Raw genomic sequence first — 14,631 nt, forward strand, 5'->3', positions numbered from 1 at the left:
AAATACATGCCATTCATGCCACAAAATAAGTTATTAGGAAATAAAATGAAATCCACCATAAATGAGTCCTTTGTACTACAGCAACAGAAGATGTCTGGCAGCTCAAAAAGATGATTATCTCTCTATACCATACATCACCTTCTCCTCCCTATCTTTTCCCTTGAGTTTTGGCACTTACTTAATCATTGAGATCTTTTTTTTCAGGAACATGAGCAGCCTTTAGCGTGGAAGATGTCTGAATGTGGAATCCTACATACAGTAAGCTTCACCTTAAAAAAGAAAAAAAAATGACATTTTTATGGCTTGTTATATCTGATCAACGTTTGTGCAACTATCTGACTTGCATTTGAACTAGCTAAATAAAAATTCCCCATTAAGAGAGATGAGTATTTTTTTCCTTGCTAAGACTGGCTTTCCTTTCTTTAGATGGCAACAGCATCTCATGACCTCAACCTTCTCAGCAGAATTCAAGTGTGAATGTGTTTGGATATGGGTCATGAACCTGAATACTGAAATATGAGTTCAAAAACACATTGTGGATCACAGCTGGGTAAAAGAATATCTTACAAACATCCCATGTTCTTCAAAAAACACAGTCTCACACAAGGAGATGTGTAGAGCTGGATAGGCAATAGGATGTAGCAATAGTCCAGGGCTCTGCCCTCAGTACCCAAAACCACTATGAGCAGCCACACATCCACTGGAGGCAATGGTGTATTCCCCAAAACCTGCAATTTATATACATTAGGCAAAAAAAAAAAAAAAAAAAAAAAAAAAAAATCCCAAGTAACTCTAGTTTCTGGTTGCCCAGTAACATCTCTTGGTGCTGCTCAAACTCCTCTGCAAACTCTGCAGTGCTGGCCTTGCATTCCCCACACAGGTCAGGAACATGAGACACCACATCAGAGTGATGCTGAGGAGATATTTGGTGCTGGAGTTACTCATGCCAAACCTAGACCAGAGTAAACTGGTTTGAAATGAGCCTCTTGAAATGCAAAAAATGAAATTGCTTTCTCATTTGGCAAAACACTTGAGTCAGGGTTAGTCAAGCTCACCTCCTTCCTCGTGGACCTGCTGATGAAGAAGTAAGCCTCCTCCACACCCTGGGGCTGCAGATCATTCACAGCCACCAGGTGATCTCCGTGGTTAAACAAACACCCCAGCCTGCAAGGACCAGCCCACTGTGAGACGCTGTGGAGGGCAGACAATAAAGAAAACACTCAGGAAATCCAGCGACTGCACTGGCTGGACAGGGTTGCACTGATGGGCTCCCCTCTGGAAATGATTCCTGCATTCAATGACTTTGTAACTTTTTGATCTGATTCTGATTGAAGCCATTACTAATTATTACACAGCATGCTGGATTCTGTAGAGACCTTTACAACAGCATTTGAAATATAAACTGAAGCGCACAAAGAATCTGAGAGAGGAGGAGGAATCACTGAAGTGCCAACAAGCACTGCCCCTGCTTTGTTCTGGCCTGCCAAAACTGCACATGGGTATCTATAGCTGAACACCTCTGTGCCTGTCATTTATTCCCATCTCACAGGCACTGTCTCAAAACATCCAGACTTACCATATTCGTCCTGCTGCTTCTGTAAGTTTTAGGTAATTGTTAATATCAGCCAGGGGTACGAAAATATCCAATTTCTGCAGCTGCATCTCATCTGTAACTTGACTGTGAGAGAAAAACATCAGAGACCACAGAATCACAGAAACAGCTCAAATTGCAAGGGACCCATAAGGACTATTGAGTCCAACTCCCTGCTTCATGCAGACTCCCTAAAACTAAATGCTGTGACTAAGAGCATCATCCCAGTGCCTCTGGAATGCTGACAAGATGAGGCCGTGAGCACGTGTGTTTTCTCTGCACCCAGCTGGAGAAGACACTTACCTGAGCAATATAGACAAGTGAACCACTGAGAGGGGTAGAGAGTTTTGTCTTCTCTGGAGGGTTGGCTGCAGGCTGGTGCTGCTTTCTGGGAATTCTGTGTCTTTGTCTGCTTCCAAGTCTCTTGGGCTGTTGTTCTGGAATTTGGGAGGGGATGGGAGTCCATCACGTCTGCACGTGAGCTGGCATCTCTCATCCAGCAGCTTACTAAAGAGGAATGATGATAAAAATTAAGGAGTTTGACAATTCCAGGCACTCCTGCTGTTTTTGAAGATGGATCAAGCAGCCCTCAATAAAGCAAAGAATAACAAGTTCTTGTAGAATATCCAGTGGACAAAATAAAATCTAAGTAAAATAAACAGCCCTTCTAAAAATGGACCATAAATCTCAAAATAAGCGTTTTCAGTTTGCAAAAGCTATTTATTAAGCCTAGAAATATTCCAGCTCACAGCATGTCTTGACAAAGAAACTGAGTACACATTGTTGGACTTGGCTGTACTGGGTTCTGCAGGGATGTAAAGCTGTCCCTTGGGAGATGTGATAGCTCAGAACTACTTGAGCTCATTTTAGTTTTATTTGATAAACTTAATATTACTTGGAGCTGACTCCCCAGCGTGCCCCAAACAGGACTGGGGTTAGTAGTAAAAGCTGCTCTTGGTATATTTTAACTCAGATGGCATAATTTTGTGAGGATTTTATAATAATCCCCTCTGGAGGGGTCCCAAAGACACAGACAAGCTTGAATTAATCTGTTGGGATTGATTGGTTAGTGCGTCTGCATTTCCAGCTGCCTCCCTCCATGTGCCTTAAGATCTGACTGTCCATTGGTGTCAGGTCACAGCAACAGCTACTGACCACTCCTCTGGCTCAGGAGGAGCTTTATCCTGCAGGCACAATTCTCTTCAGTATTCAGTGCTATCTTGTGGAGGTTGTAAAGTTTTCTTGTGGCCCTACAACTGTGACAGAAAGTTCAGGTTCTTCTTTGTGACGTGGCAAACACTGTACCTTCAAAATACACAGCAACAGAGCTGTTCTTTGGATGGCAAAGTGAAAGGCAGGACGTGTCCTAACTCACATAACCTCTTAATGGAAAAGCTGGGAGCTAATGCCCCATTTCTACCTTTCTCTTTTAACCTCTAGATAATGCTGCCTGCTTTGGAGAGAACCTGTCTGGAAGGCTGTTGGATCTCAGCTGCAGTGACTCAGTAAAGTTTTGTCATGAAAACTCATAAAAAAGTATGAGTCAACAAAAGGTGCTGCATCGTACAGTCAGAGCCTGTGTGAGTGCAGGAGTGCAGTGTGAGCTTAAATTTCATGGTGATGAGTTTGAATTTGACTCCAGTGCTCCCATAAGTGCTGAACTTTATTAAGAATGACCCAACAAGGACCCATTCAAACAAAATGCAGCCTCTAGATCTTGTTATGCAAATACCAGAGATGTCAGCTCTATCTCTATTGCCATGCCACTTTTAATTTCCAAAACCTTAATGAAGTTGTTACTTACAGTGATTTCATTGACATGTAAATGTTCTCCTTCACTGGGTTCTTCTGCACTGGCATCTCCTGCACAGGGACATCAGACTCAGCTGTAGGGTCAGGCTTTGATACTTCAGTTGTGCACTGTCAGAAACACACAGCAATTCAGGACATTAATGTCATTGCCCAGCAGAACAAACCCCCATGAATTTCCTTATTTTGTTCAGTGCTCATGCTATTTAAACACAATGGCTAATGTAGCCTGGATTTCCTCAAATCAGTCAATTCCCAGGAAACGGGAGCTAGAAAGGTGCTAGAAACTTATGAGTTAATGCTGGAATTATTGGCACTGCCAGACTGGGACAAGACCAGCTAAATTCTGAAGTACTACTGCAGAAAAATAAACAACAACAACAACAAAAGGTTGCCTTTTAATTTAAGCAGGCTGAAAAAGGAGATTTGTTCTTTGGGTATGCTTGACTTAGAGCACTTAGATTATATGACCACATTGCCATAGTTAATGTCCTTTAGTCAGATGTACAGTCTGTGACTTCTGCAGAAAACTGACCACTTATCTTCTCCTGACCACCAATTGCATGGGAAGCCCAGAGAAATTAGCCTCCCAAATTTGGTGTCAAAATTTGTATAAAATTAACAGCACAATTTCCCCTGCTGCCTTGTTTCATAGTGAAATGCAGATACCAAAATGTACTGCAGTGTTTTAAAAGAGCTGCTTTTATGCAGCTTACTGGTGCTTCAAAGAATTACATTTCAAAATATATAAAACTAATGTACTGTTGCATCCTCTAAATGAAGTTTTCACTTTCAGAAAAAAAAAAACCAACCCTACCCCATTATATAATGGGCAAAAGTAATTTACAATAAAACAATCAATTTGGGGAATTTCAACAAAATCAGCAATGCTTTTGTCAAAATGCCACTTTGCACCAGGAAGATCTTTTGAATGACTCTAGCATATTTTTTTCTTGTATAAATGAAAGCTCTATTACCTACTGCTTTATCTATGCATTCCTTTTGCAAGGTACAAGTAATTCCTCCTACCAATTCCTCTTTGGCCCATTAAATGTCTCCTGTGTCCTTGGAGCTGTTAACAGAGCAGCAGAACTCACAGCTGATAAACTACCTGTGCTAAAACACTGCTGGGAGTTTGGTAATAATCTTCTTCATCCTTTTTGGTGTTTTCCTCTGGATCTGACAACAGCAGATTTTCCTCACTTCTTCCCAGAATGTTATCCTGCTGAAAGAATCGGTTTGTATTTAGCAGGCTCAGTTATACAGATTAATGTGCATTCTTCCTTTTTGTGGAGATGTAACAGAAACAGCAAATAGTCACAAAAAACATGGTAAGACACATTTCTCCTTGAAGTGAGGTATGCTCAGAGCCAGCCTATTTTAGAAACAAGGTTTCTATATCTGTAGTCCTGCCTGTGTTTTTGAAATTCAATGCACACAGAAAAAAACAGTATTTCTCATAGATGGATTAGTGGTAACCAGGCTGTTGCAATTGATTTCATGATTGCAACCTGTTATTTTGTTTAAAAATCATCTGTTTAAAACACTTTGTGCATGAATCTGCATGAATTTAGGGTCACTTGTGTGGAAAAAATTTTCTTTTTGCAATGAGTTCTAAGTCCTTACATTAGGAAGAAAATCTGTAGGAAATCTAGGGTTGAATTGGGATGTATTTGTCCTTTTAAAGCAGCTTTTTACTGCTATCATAAAGAATGAATTTGGGATTTCCCTGACTAACGAGGAATTTATTATCTCATATTTCTCTGTGAACAAAAAGATTCTGCAGAAGACTGGAGCTCTTACTTAGAATCCTTTGTGTCCTGAGTGATATTCTGCCTTCATAAATACCTGAAACATTAAGTTTGGGACAATTTGGTAAGCCAAGAAGAAATTAATGTCTCCACCAAGTTTACCTTTTCAAATCACAAAGAGAAATTATTTATTTTTATGTCTCCTTGTTGACTTCACTGTAGTGAAGGGTATGGTACCTCCCAGTTCAATTCTCTGAGCCATGCTTGTGATGCAACTGGTTTTTATCTCTGCACCTACATCCTTGATTTCCATGGTGATCATTTGAATAGTTGCTAAATATGCCATGAATATATTACTGTTTTCTAGGTAAAGTAAATTAAACTAATTACTTCCTTACATGTGAAAAGAAGAAACTGGCAATGAATATTAATTAAGGATGATTATTGTATTTTTTTCCCTTCTTGGTATAGATGGCATTAAGATCAACTCAAACCATGAGAGTCAGGACAAACTCCAAGTGTCTGTTGAACCATAATAGGGATTTACATTGGAGAGAAAAGTAGACTATGGAGAAAATTTGCTGTAGCAAAAGATAGAAATGACACCTGGATAACAACTGAGTCATTGTTACCTATAAGCTCCTTAAGGAAAATTATATATTGCCCTTAGAGAGAGGAATCCCTCTTTCAAAAAACCAGGTGTGGAACAGATCCCAAGCTGACTGCAATACAGTAATGCACAGCATAGGGTGATGCAAGGCAGGGCTCCTAATTTTGATGTATTTCAGATGTTGAAAGCTGTATACCAAAATAGCTGATACTGAATTGCTGAGTCAGATGAGGTTTGGTGGCTCCAAAGGGTGGGTTGAAAAGGAGCCAGGTCCCTCCAGAATCCCTGCCAGCAGAACTGGACTCACTGACATGGAGAATCCTGTTTGCATGAGTGACAACTACTTAACAAAGAGTTTTCCAGGTCTGGGCCTGGGTGAGGGACCCACCAATAAAAAGCAAAACACATCAGATGCTTGAAATGGGGAGTCCCACTGCTAAAAGGAAGTAAATACAAGGAATTATTTAGAAAGTCAGTTGCCTACATGTCACTTAGCAGAGAATAGGTCTGGAGATGTCAGCAGATGTTAAACTTATGAGGCAAGAGAAATATTTTTATCTCATGAACAAACATTGTTGGTTCTTGTTCTCTATACAGCAAGGTTATTTATTTTCACACATGCCAAAATAGAAACATGAGCTTTGTGCTATTCCCTCTGCTTCAGGCTAAAAAGCTAAAATCCAAATTCCTTATCGTGGTCAGCCTGTCCTAGCCTGAGCAGCTGCATGTAATACCTGCCCTGTGAGGCACAGTAGGTATGAGAAGAATTAATGAATAAGACAGAAAAGGTATGCACAAGGAAGAGACAAAGAAATTCTTGACATAGACCCAGAGCAGGACTGGTTAAAATCAGAGCAAGGGTTAAGCCCGTGCATTTCAGAGCTCAGACTCACAATTGAATTACTGCAACTTTATAAAGCACTGTGCATCAGCTGAGCTATGCTGACTGCCCATGGCATTGCAATGTAGTTTCAGCTATTCACTTCTTTCCACCAAATTTAGCTGCATTATCTCATACTTGCTGTCAGCCTCTATACAGGGATGGTGATTGCAGCAGTGATTTACCACCCTGTGAGCTGTGACAGCAGAACAGATCCTTTGCCCTGTATCTCAGCCACTCCAGGTCATAATTCAATGCATAAACTGTCAGTAAAGGTGGGTTTCAGCTGCAGAGTGGTGTGCTAGAGCCTTGGTCATGCCTTCTGTCCTCTTGACTCTGCTGCAAAGGCAGAAGTCCACGGCAGAGGAAAACTGCTGCAGGCACTAGCTCAGAGAACACAGGTCAGAACACTTAGCCAGTAATACAAGATAACATTCATCTTCTTATCTTTCCAAATCACTCCTGCTAGATATGGAAGTGGAATTACTTGGAGACATATTAATGCTGACAGAAGGTCAGTTCTAAGATGTGCCTCAATTTAGCAGGCTCTTGTTCTGTAATTTAGTTACATCGACTCGACTGCTACTGGCAAAGGCTGAAGAAATAAACCATTTAGGAAGAGCTGTGGCACAGCTGAGAAATGTGCAGGGAGGGACAAATCCTCAATCAGTGCAACTGCAGAGCTTTCTTCATCAAGTTTGAGAGAGCTGCCACAAGTTCCAGTTGCTGCACAGAAACCCCGAGGCTCTGACTCCAAAACCCCCAAACAAACACAGGCATTTCAAGCAGGTTTTTAGAAGATCATTTTCAGGGGTAAACAAAAAAAGCAGACTAAACATTTAGGAAACTTTCATAGTGGAAATCAAATTGATGTGCTAGGAAAGTAGGTGGATAATCTAGTCACAGATATCCAAGTGAGCTAAAAGCCAATATTCTCTTCTGCAGACAGAACATGGCAAGAGCTGTTTGATTTGTTCTGCTCACCAGGCTTGGAGAAACTTCTCTTGGTGAGTCACACTGAGCCTGATGGGGGCCAGGATCTGAGTAAGGCCTGTTCTTGTCTTCTGAGGAACCATTCTCCTGCATACAAAGGAAAAAAGTTGACTTCTCATAAAGACACACTGGAGGTGCTTGACCCACATTCAGCTTCCTCTGCTGGCACATTTGCACGGAGCTTTGTGACTACAGAAACCCAGCAATTCCTTGGCTGCTATTTCACCCTGATACCTGACCGCAATTGCTGTGGGACAGCAGCAATGCTTTCCCTCCATTTTATTTAAATATTGAGGGGAAAGTCAGTAAGGCAGAGAAGAATTGAATCTGAACTCTCCTCTAAGCTTTACAGCCTAAAAAGAGAGCGAAAAATAAAAGCACAATCACAAATCAGGAGGAATGTGGCCAGCAGCTGCCCAAACAATCATCACATACCTCTGCCAAGGCATGTCAAAGCAAATCTTCAGGAGTTTACTTAATGTGCACTAACATTTGCCACTCAGGTGAGACAACCAGTGAGTATTGTCTCTCATTGCCCTCACTCACATTCAGACTTGCCTCAAAAGTATTTCCCTTGTGGGGACTCTGTGGTGTTACCATCCAGGTCCTGCTCAGGAGCCCCAACAGAACAGACACCCAGGTACCCACTGCAGAAACTCTGAACAACTTCTGATGGGAAAACACAACCAGGCAAAAGAAATTTCACCGTCGTGCTGAGGCACAGATTCATTGCTAAGGACAGTTAGTTTATTTACCTTCTGGTAGCTCTGCCTGTCTGGACTGCTGGTCATATCTATAGAATTCAAGGATAGTGGCAAAGAGGAAGGCCGGCTTCTGACTTCTGGATTTGGAAGGTCTTGGTTCTAGAAATAAGGCAAAAGCAGTATAAGAGAACAGGCACCTATTGGGTGAGGGCTAAAATGTACTGACACATCTGACCAGAGCAAATTTTATTTCTAATGGCCCAGAGACACTGTCTGCATGGCATTTTTCAGGTAGACATAAATTTGCCTTTTGAGCTGTCTGGAAGCTGAAGGGATGTGAGTACTTAGTGCTGAGCCTAAACTGCTGGGCCTGGCTGCCTGACAAGGAGCAGAAACTTGGGCCTGAGCTTGACCCACCAGGGCTTGCAGGTGATTTATAACATTGACAGACTGATGTAAAGCAACATGTAAATATATCTGAAATGCAACCACTAAATATAACACACAAGTTTTCACTCTGGTGCACCAAAGGTGCTGTTCATTGCAGCACAATATCCATCCTCCCCTCATTTCTATGTAGCTTACTCTTCAAAGAGATTTCCTCAATGTAAAATCTATCCCAGTGCAGACAGACTGTGCAACACCTGCTTGATGCATAAAGCCAGGGTACAGGATTTATATGAAAATGAATTTGAAACCAAGGTCAGAGGCAACTTGCAAGGCAAAGATCGGGAAAATTCCTTTGCACAGTTTTGTAATGAAAAAAAGAAATGCTTTTTTTTTTTTTCCCTAAAATAAAGTACAGTAACATGTCACCTGAGGGCAGCATCCACTTCTTTTGTCCTCCCTGCAGACTGAAGATATCAGAGTGACCCAGTCCTCTATTTCCTGCCTGAAGTTGGAACAAGAGGAATGCAAACTTACTGACAGGTAACACACAAGGGCAATCCTTTTGCCTACCTACTTCTTCCTGTGGGGCTGCAAACAACAATTCCTGAGATCAAGGGGAAAACCCTGCACCTGCCTTTCAGGAAACAGTGCTTGTGTGGTCATAGCCAGATGGCAAAGTCTGACTCAGAGAGCTAGCAAGGCTTGGGAATGCATTTGGGCCATCAGGATGAAAAACACACCATGAAAGGATGGTTGAAGCTGTTTTTCTTGCTTGCAGTGGATTTAGTTGGATTAATTCTGGAATGTTTCCCACTGAGTGTGGGCTGTGAGAGCCGTGCCCAGGGGGAAGGCGTTGGGCGGCACGCTCAAGTAGCACTCAGGTATGTGTTTTTCTTCTTATCAGAATTTCACACATCAGCTGCTCTTCTGCAAAAAGGCCAAAATTCCCCTGTCACACTCGTGACTGGGAAACTGAAGAGGAGATGCTGGGAACCAGCAGGACAGGAGCACTGTGACAAACATCCTCCTCCCTCACCTGACTGAGCTTTGGCTGATCACCTCCACAGAAACACTCCTGTTAAGGACTCAATTCCAGCCTGAAATAGCAGAGACTTCACCACCCTGCTCAGCAAAAGCCCCAGTCAGTACTTCTGGGATTTGTTTTCCTTCAGGAGAATTTTTGCCTTAAGTCTGCTTCCCTTGATCAATAACCTAGTTTTCAGGCAATATTATTCCCTGTGGTTTATCCATGAGGAGCAGAACCTTTTCAAACTCCCAGGAGCTGCTGGGTGAGAAGGTAAGGTCTGTGCTCTTTCTTGTGCCCTAAGCAGCATGGTCTGAAACGGCACAGCCATGCTGAGACACTGCCACTGCCACTGCCACAAGACCCCCCTGCTTTCACAAGCTGCTGTGCCTGCAGGGAAGCTGAGCTCACCTGCCTGAACCAGCAGAAAATCAACCCAGCCATCAGTAAGGGGAGGAAATGTCACAGAAAAAATCTGTTTTCCATGGGATCAGGCAGCTGAATCCCCTCATCCCAGAGCTGTAGCTGAGGCACAGAAGGGAAGGGAGTGGCTGTGAAGGAGCAGGACCCTGCCTTGGGGCAGCAGCTTAGTGCTGCATTAGTTTAAACCTTGGTTTAACAGCACTGTCACTCTGCACACCCTGCCATGCCCACCTGCTGTCCCCAATGAGGTAGTAACATCTGCTTCCAGTTCTGATGGACATCACCTGCTCAGGAAGGCATTTAAACATCTTCCTCACCGTTTCCATATTTTCAGCATTACGTATGCCAGCTTCAATACTTATCATTCTGTGAAGATAACCACATGAAACATCCCACATAACTCTACACACTTACGTACAAATAGACACACAAATGTGTGTGCATGTCTATACTTTACTCTGAACACAGCATAATATGATGAGATCTGCAAGGGAAAAGTTCAACATTTTTCCACAGAAAAAAGTGCTCAAGAAAATAAATGTACACATTCAAAAGAGATGGTCTTTCAACAAAGAAAATCTCCAGGCAAAAATATAAAATTAACTTCTGCAAAGTGCCAAGACTATAGATCCTCATTTCTGGAAAAGGGGGCTTTTGGAATCTTGAAACAATATTAAGAAAAAATTTTTGTGGAAGTTTTTAACCACTATAAAACCAATAAATTTGATTCGAAACTAATTGTATATTAATAGTGTTTTAATGGAGGGGAAGAGGAACAGAAGTACTTTTAATGGATACTTGAAACACTTGAAGCACTACTTCCATTATCTTCCAAGAAACCAAATTAATAGAAGTAATAACAACAATAATTATGGTAATAATGTAACCACAGACCACTGAGTAAGCTGCAATATTTTTGAAAGCTTCACAGTGTAAATCCTTTTAATGGAAGAAGCACAACAGCAATGTGGTTAATGACCTCCATGTCTAACAATTCCAGGAGCCTGGAGTATTAACCTCTAGACTGACAGGAAAATATTTACATTTCCCATTGCATTTTCTGTTTCCCTTGCACATATCTCATACCCCCATGACATGGCAAAGGGTGCCAGTCCAAACTCAGTCTTGCTGCAGTAGGCACCAAGAAGGAAATGACCAACCCAAATGACCGACCCAAACAAAGCAATTTCCTGGCAGAATAAGAGGCAGAGAGCAACCACAGTCAGCCCAAAGGTTTATGAGAAAGCCAGGAGACCTTTGCACAAGCCTGCAAGGCACTTTGTGAAGGTGTAAGCTGGGAAAGGGTGTGTGCCACAGCTGAGTGGCATAGCCTGTCCTCACAGGAGGTAAAATGTGTTCTCCTGCAGGAATACAGCCTGGGATGTAGAGCCAAGCCAGGTATCTCATTGGCAGATACATCACAACAGTCACTCACACAAAAGTAAATTACAATAAAGCAATTCAAGATTTTCACTTCTACATATCACATTTGCACCCAAAGCCTACAAATCCCAAGGAATTTGTGGACTTCATTGGTTTGAATCAAGAACCCAATCCTGACTTGTTCAGCCAGGAAGAAGTGCTTGTACAACCAGTGGCCATTGAAGAGTGCTGATACATGACTTAAAATAAAAAAAGAAGATGCATTTGAGCTACATACTGATCAACAGCTATGGAGCCTTTCACATGTTGGCCTTTCAGATACTTCAGGATGTAATTCCCTGTGCTGGATTTGGACAGGACAAAAAGACGCCTTTTCCAGGAATTCTGCCAAAGAAGAAGCAATTTGTTTCTCATTAAAATTCAGGATAGCAGTTATGAAGGATTGCTGAAATATGACTAATCTGAGCTGGTATACCTGAGAGCTGAAGAGTTGAAGAGGTGGTGATTTGATGAGGAATCCGTGCTTGCAGACTCCACCTTCAGGGCAAAATGTATTTTGAATTCTCACTAATCAAAGAGAAATGAACAGCACCATTACTTAACTTGCTGCCAATTAATCTCTTTAAAAAGACCTGTTTGAACTGGAAATTGTTGCTTAGCACTGGGTTTCTGTGCTTAAATGGCCATAAGACAAACACAAATCAAAGCTATAAAACACAGAGCCAGGCCCTGCTTCCTGATGTTAATGCTGACAACTGGTCCAAACTGCAAAGGAATGGCAGTGAAAACGTGGGGACTCAGAAGTTATCATGAGCTGCTGTCTTATTTAACCAATCTTATTTAACTTTTGGGGTCTGGTCTTATTTAGCTCCATAATTAGTGATCTGAAATGCACCCCTAAAGAAATTCATAGATGGCATTGAATCAGCTAAGGATAGATCATCTCCCAACTTTACTACTGACAAATTTTAGCACAAGAAATTTTGTACCTGCAGAATTTCTTTTACTTGTAGAAGCCATCCTGATTATTTCTTCCACTCAGATAACAAAAAGAGCAAAAATGTTGAAGCTAATTCCTTTCAGTTTGCCTGCTGCTGAGCAGCATTTCACTGCACACACAATTGCTGTTGGGAAAATAACAAAAAAACTTACAACTGTTAATTTTCATACTGATGATGAAAATACATAAAGTAGCCATAATAACTATTAATTTAAATGTATTTATAAATAATTTTATATTACATTATACACTATATGCTATATTGATTATTTCACAATATACACTATATGCTGTATTTGTTATTTTACAATCACAAAATTACAAATAACAAATATTATCTACTTTTCTAGGCCAAAAAGATGGTTTGCCTAGAAGTCATGAGAGCTGCCAAGTGAACTTATTTTGGCTCTTTCTTTTGCACTGGTCACAACACCTGTGATCTGGAATACTGCATCCATGTATGCTTCTGACACTGCTTTGCCAGTATGATCAGTCCTGTATAAAATTGGCATAACTTGGCCCAAAGAGTTTAAAATATATGTAGAAAATACAGTTATAATACTATGGCTATTTTAATAATTTGCAAGTTTGTCATACAAATACAACGCATTTTCAAAAGTTTCCCTCTGCCTTACCTCAGTACTTTCATTCCCTGCAAAATGAGATCCTGGCTGGAAGCTGTTTTACCTACAAGGTTACACAGACCCTCTTGTGCCACCTGAACCTCTCCTGGGAGAACCTGAAGGACTGCAAGTGCTGTTCTCTGGTTCTTCACTAAGAACCCTGGCTGCAGTGAGAGATTAAGGGCTTTCCTCTGTTTCTGTTTCTTCAGTGATTCACTCCATGGTGCCAAAAGTAAACATGGTACAGGCAGGAGTAGGGTGGCCAGGAATGAGGTGGGTTATACATGGAATTTCATCCCTGAGATACAACTAAAGCTATAGACTTTAATTCCTCCTGTTCCAGGCTGTAAATGGGAATGACCCACTGCAAACTTAAGTCCATCAGAGGTTTCTGCACATTTCTGTACTTATTTTTTGAGTTTTTTTTCAGGGAAACCTTTGCAATTTTTGCCTTTTGGGGAGAAAGACTTGTTGTACAAATGCTGTGACAAACTGTTATAAAATATGCTTCTAGAGTTTTCCTCTGTTGCCTGCCAGAAAAATACAAGCACAAAAAAGCAATTTCCAAAACTAAAAATGACTGTACACAAAGTCAATAGTAGGGGCACACACCTGGGGTTGCAATGAAAGGCAATGTATTGTTCTGTGCAATGTGACTGGCAGTCACCTCAACCGGCAAACGAAGCAATTACTACAAAACAATGTTCCAAGAGTCTCTGGCAGGATAAAAGTCTCTTCTGGATGTCAGTAAAAGTCAAGATTTGCATGTGGGAAGACAAGTACCTGTGAGATTTGTTGTGCTATCTCACTCTGCCTTTTGGGAAAAAGTTTTTAATTGTTACATTTAATTGTCTTTTCAACAGAAAGCCACATTGTAAACAAGTTATGTGTAATTCAAAAATGCCAATTCTGTGTTTATACCCCCTCAGATTTTTGTATGCCAGGCATTAAGGGATTTGATTGCTGCAAACCTTTTGAAATGCAATGAGACACGTCAGTCAAAACGCAAATAAAATGCCTCAAATCATGATGATGAAAGCTATTATAAAACTTCAAAAATTTCCAAGATAAGGAAAACAAACTGTGTTAATACTTACAAGCAAAGTGTCTTCATGGTGAAGAAGGGTTTAGAGAAATACACCTTGAAGGAAATGCAGATTTGCTGTATTGCCTCCTGCAGCAGAACACGCTGTGTCCTTGCCCTGCACTGTGACTGCCCTCTCACAGTCCCTGTATAAATACAAACACCCTGAAATACAACCCACAAGGAAATTCCTCTTTCTGCATGGGAAGCAAACTAAAGACTGCTCTGGAGAGGGGAAATCCAGAAGATTAATGTTCACTTAGAAGCAATGAAAAATACGGACATTAGGGGCAGGGATAAATGTCTCCTATACAGAAAAAAAAGCCTGGAGACAGCTTTTCATGTTTTGTTGGTTCAGCTCTCTGA

The 14,631-nt window shown here is 41.2% G+C and overlaps 1 protein-coding gene across 1 annotated transcript; it reads right to left on the reverse strand.

Annotated features, from left to right (window-relative positions):
- Positions 1-200: 200 nt before the first annotated feature.
- Positions 201-12,583, reverse strand: PLEKHS1 (pleckstrin homology domain containing S1). Its single transcript, XM_033066018.1, is given in 13 exon segments — positions 201-269; positions 1,056-1,191; positions 1,577-1,678; positions 1,895-2,073; positions 3,392-3,511; positions 4,512-4,622; positions 7,626-7,721; positions 8,390-8,497; positions 9,155-9,230; positions 10,407-10,541; positions 11,836-11,942; positions 12,034-12,125; positions 12,548-12,583. Coding segments are annotated over 13 exon segments (1,362 nt in total). The 5' UTR covers positions 12,579-12,583.
- Between the last annotated feature and the right edge of the window lie 2,048 nt (positions 12,584-14,631).

Source organism: Catharus ustulatus, chromosome 8 (assembly GCF_009819885.2).
Source record: "Catharus ustulatus isolate bCatUst1 chromosome 8, bCatUst1.pri.v2, whole genome shotgun sequence".
Classification (NCBI taxonomy): Eukaryota; Metazoa; Chordata; class Aves; order Passeriformes; family Turdidae; genus Catharus; species Catharus ustulatus.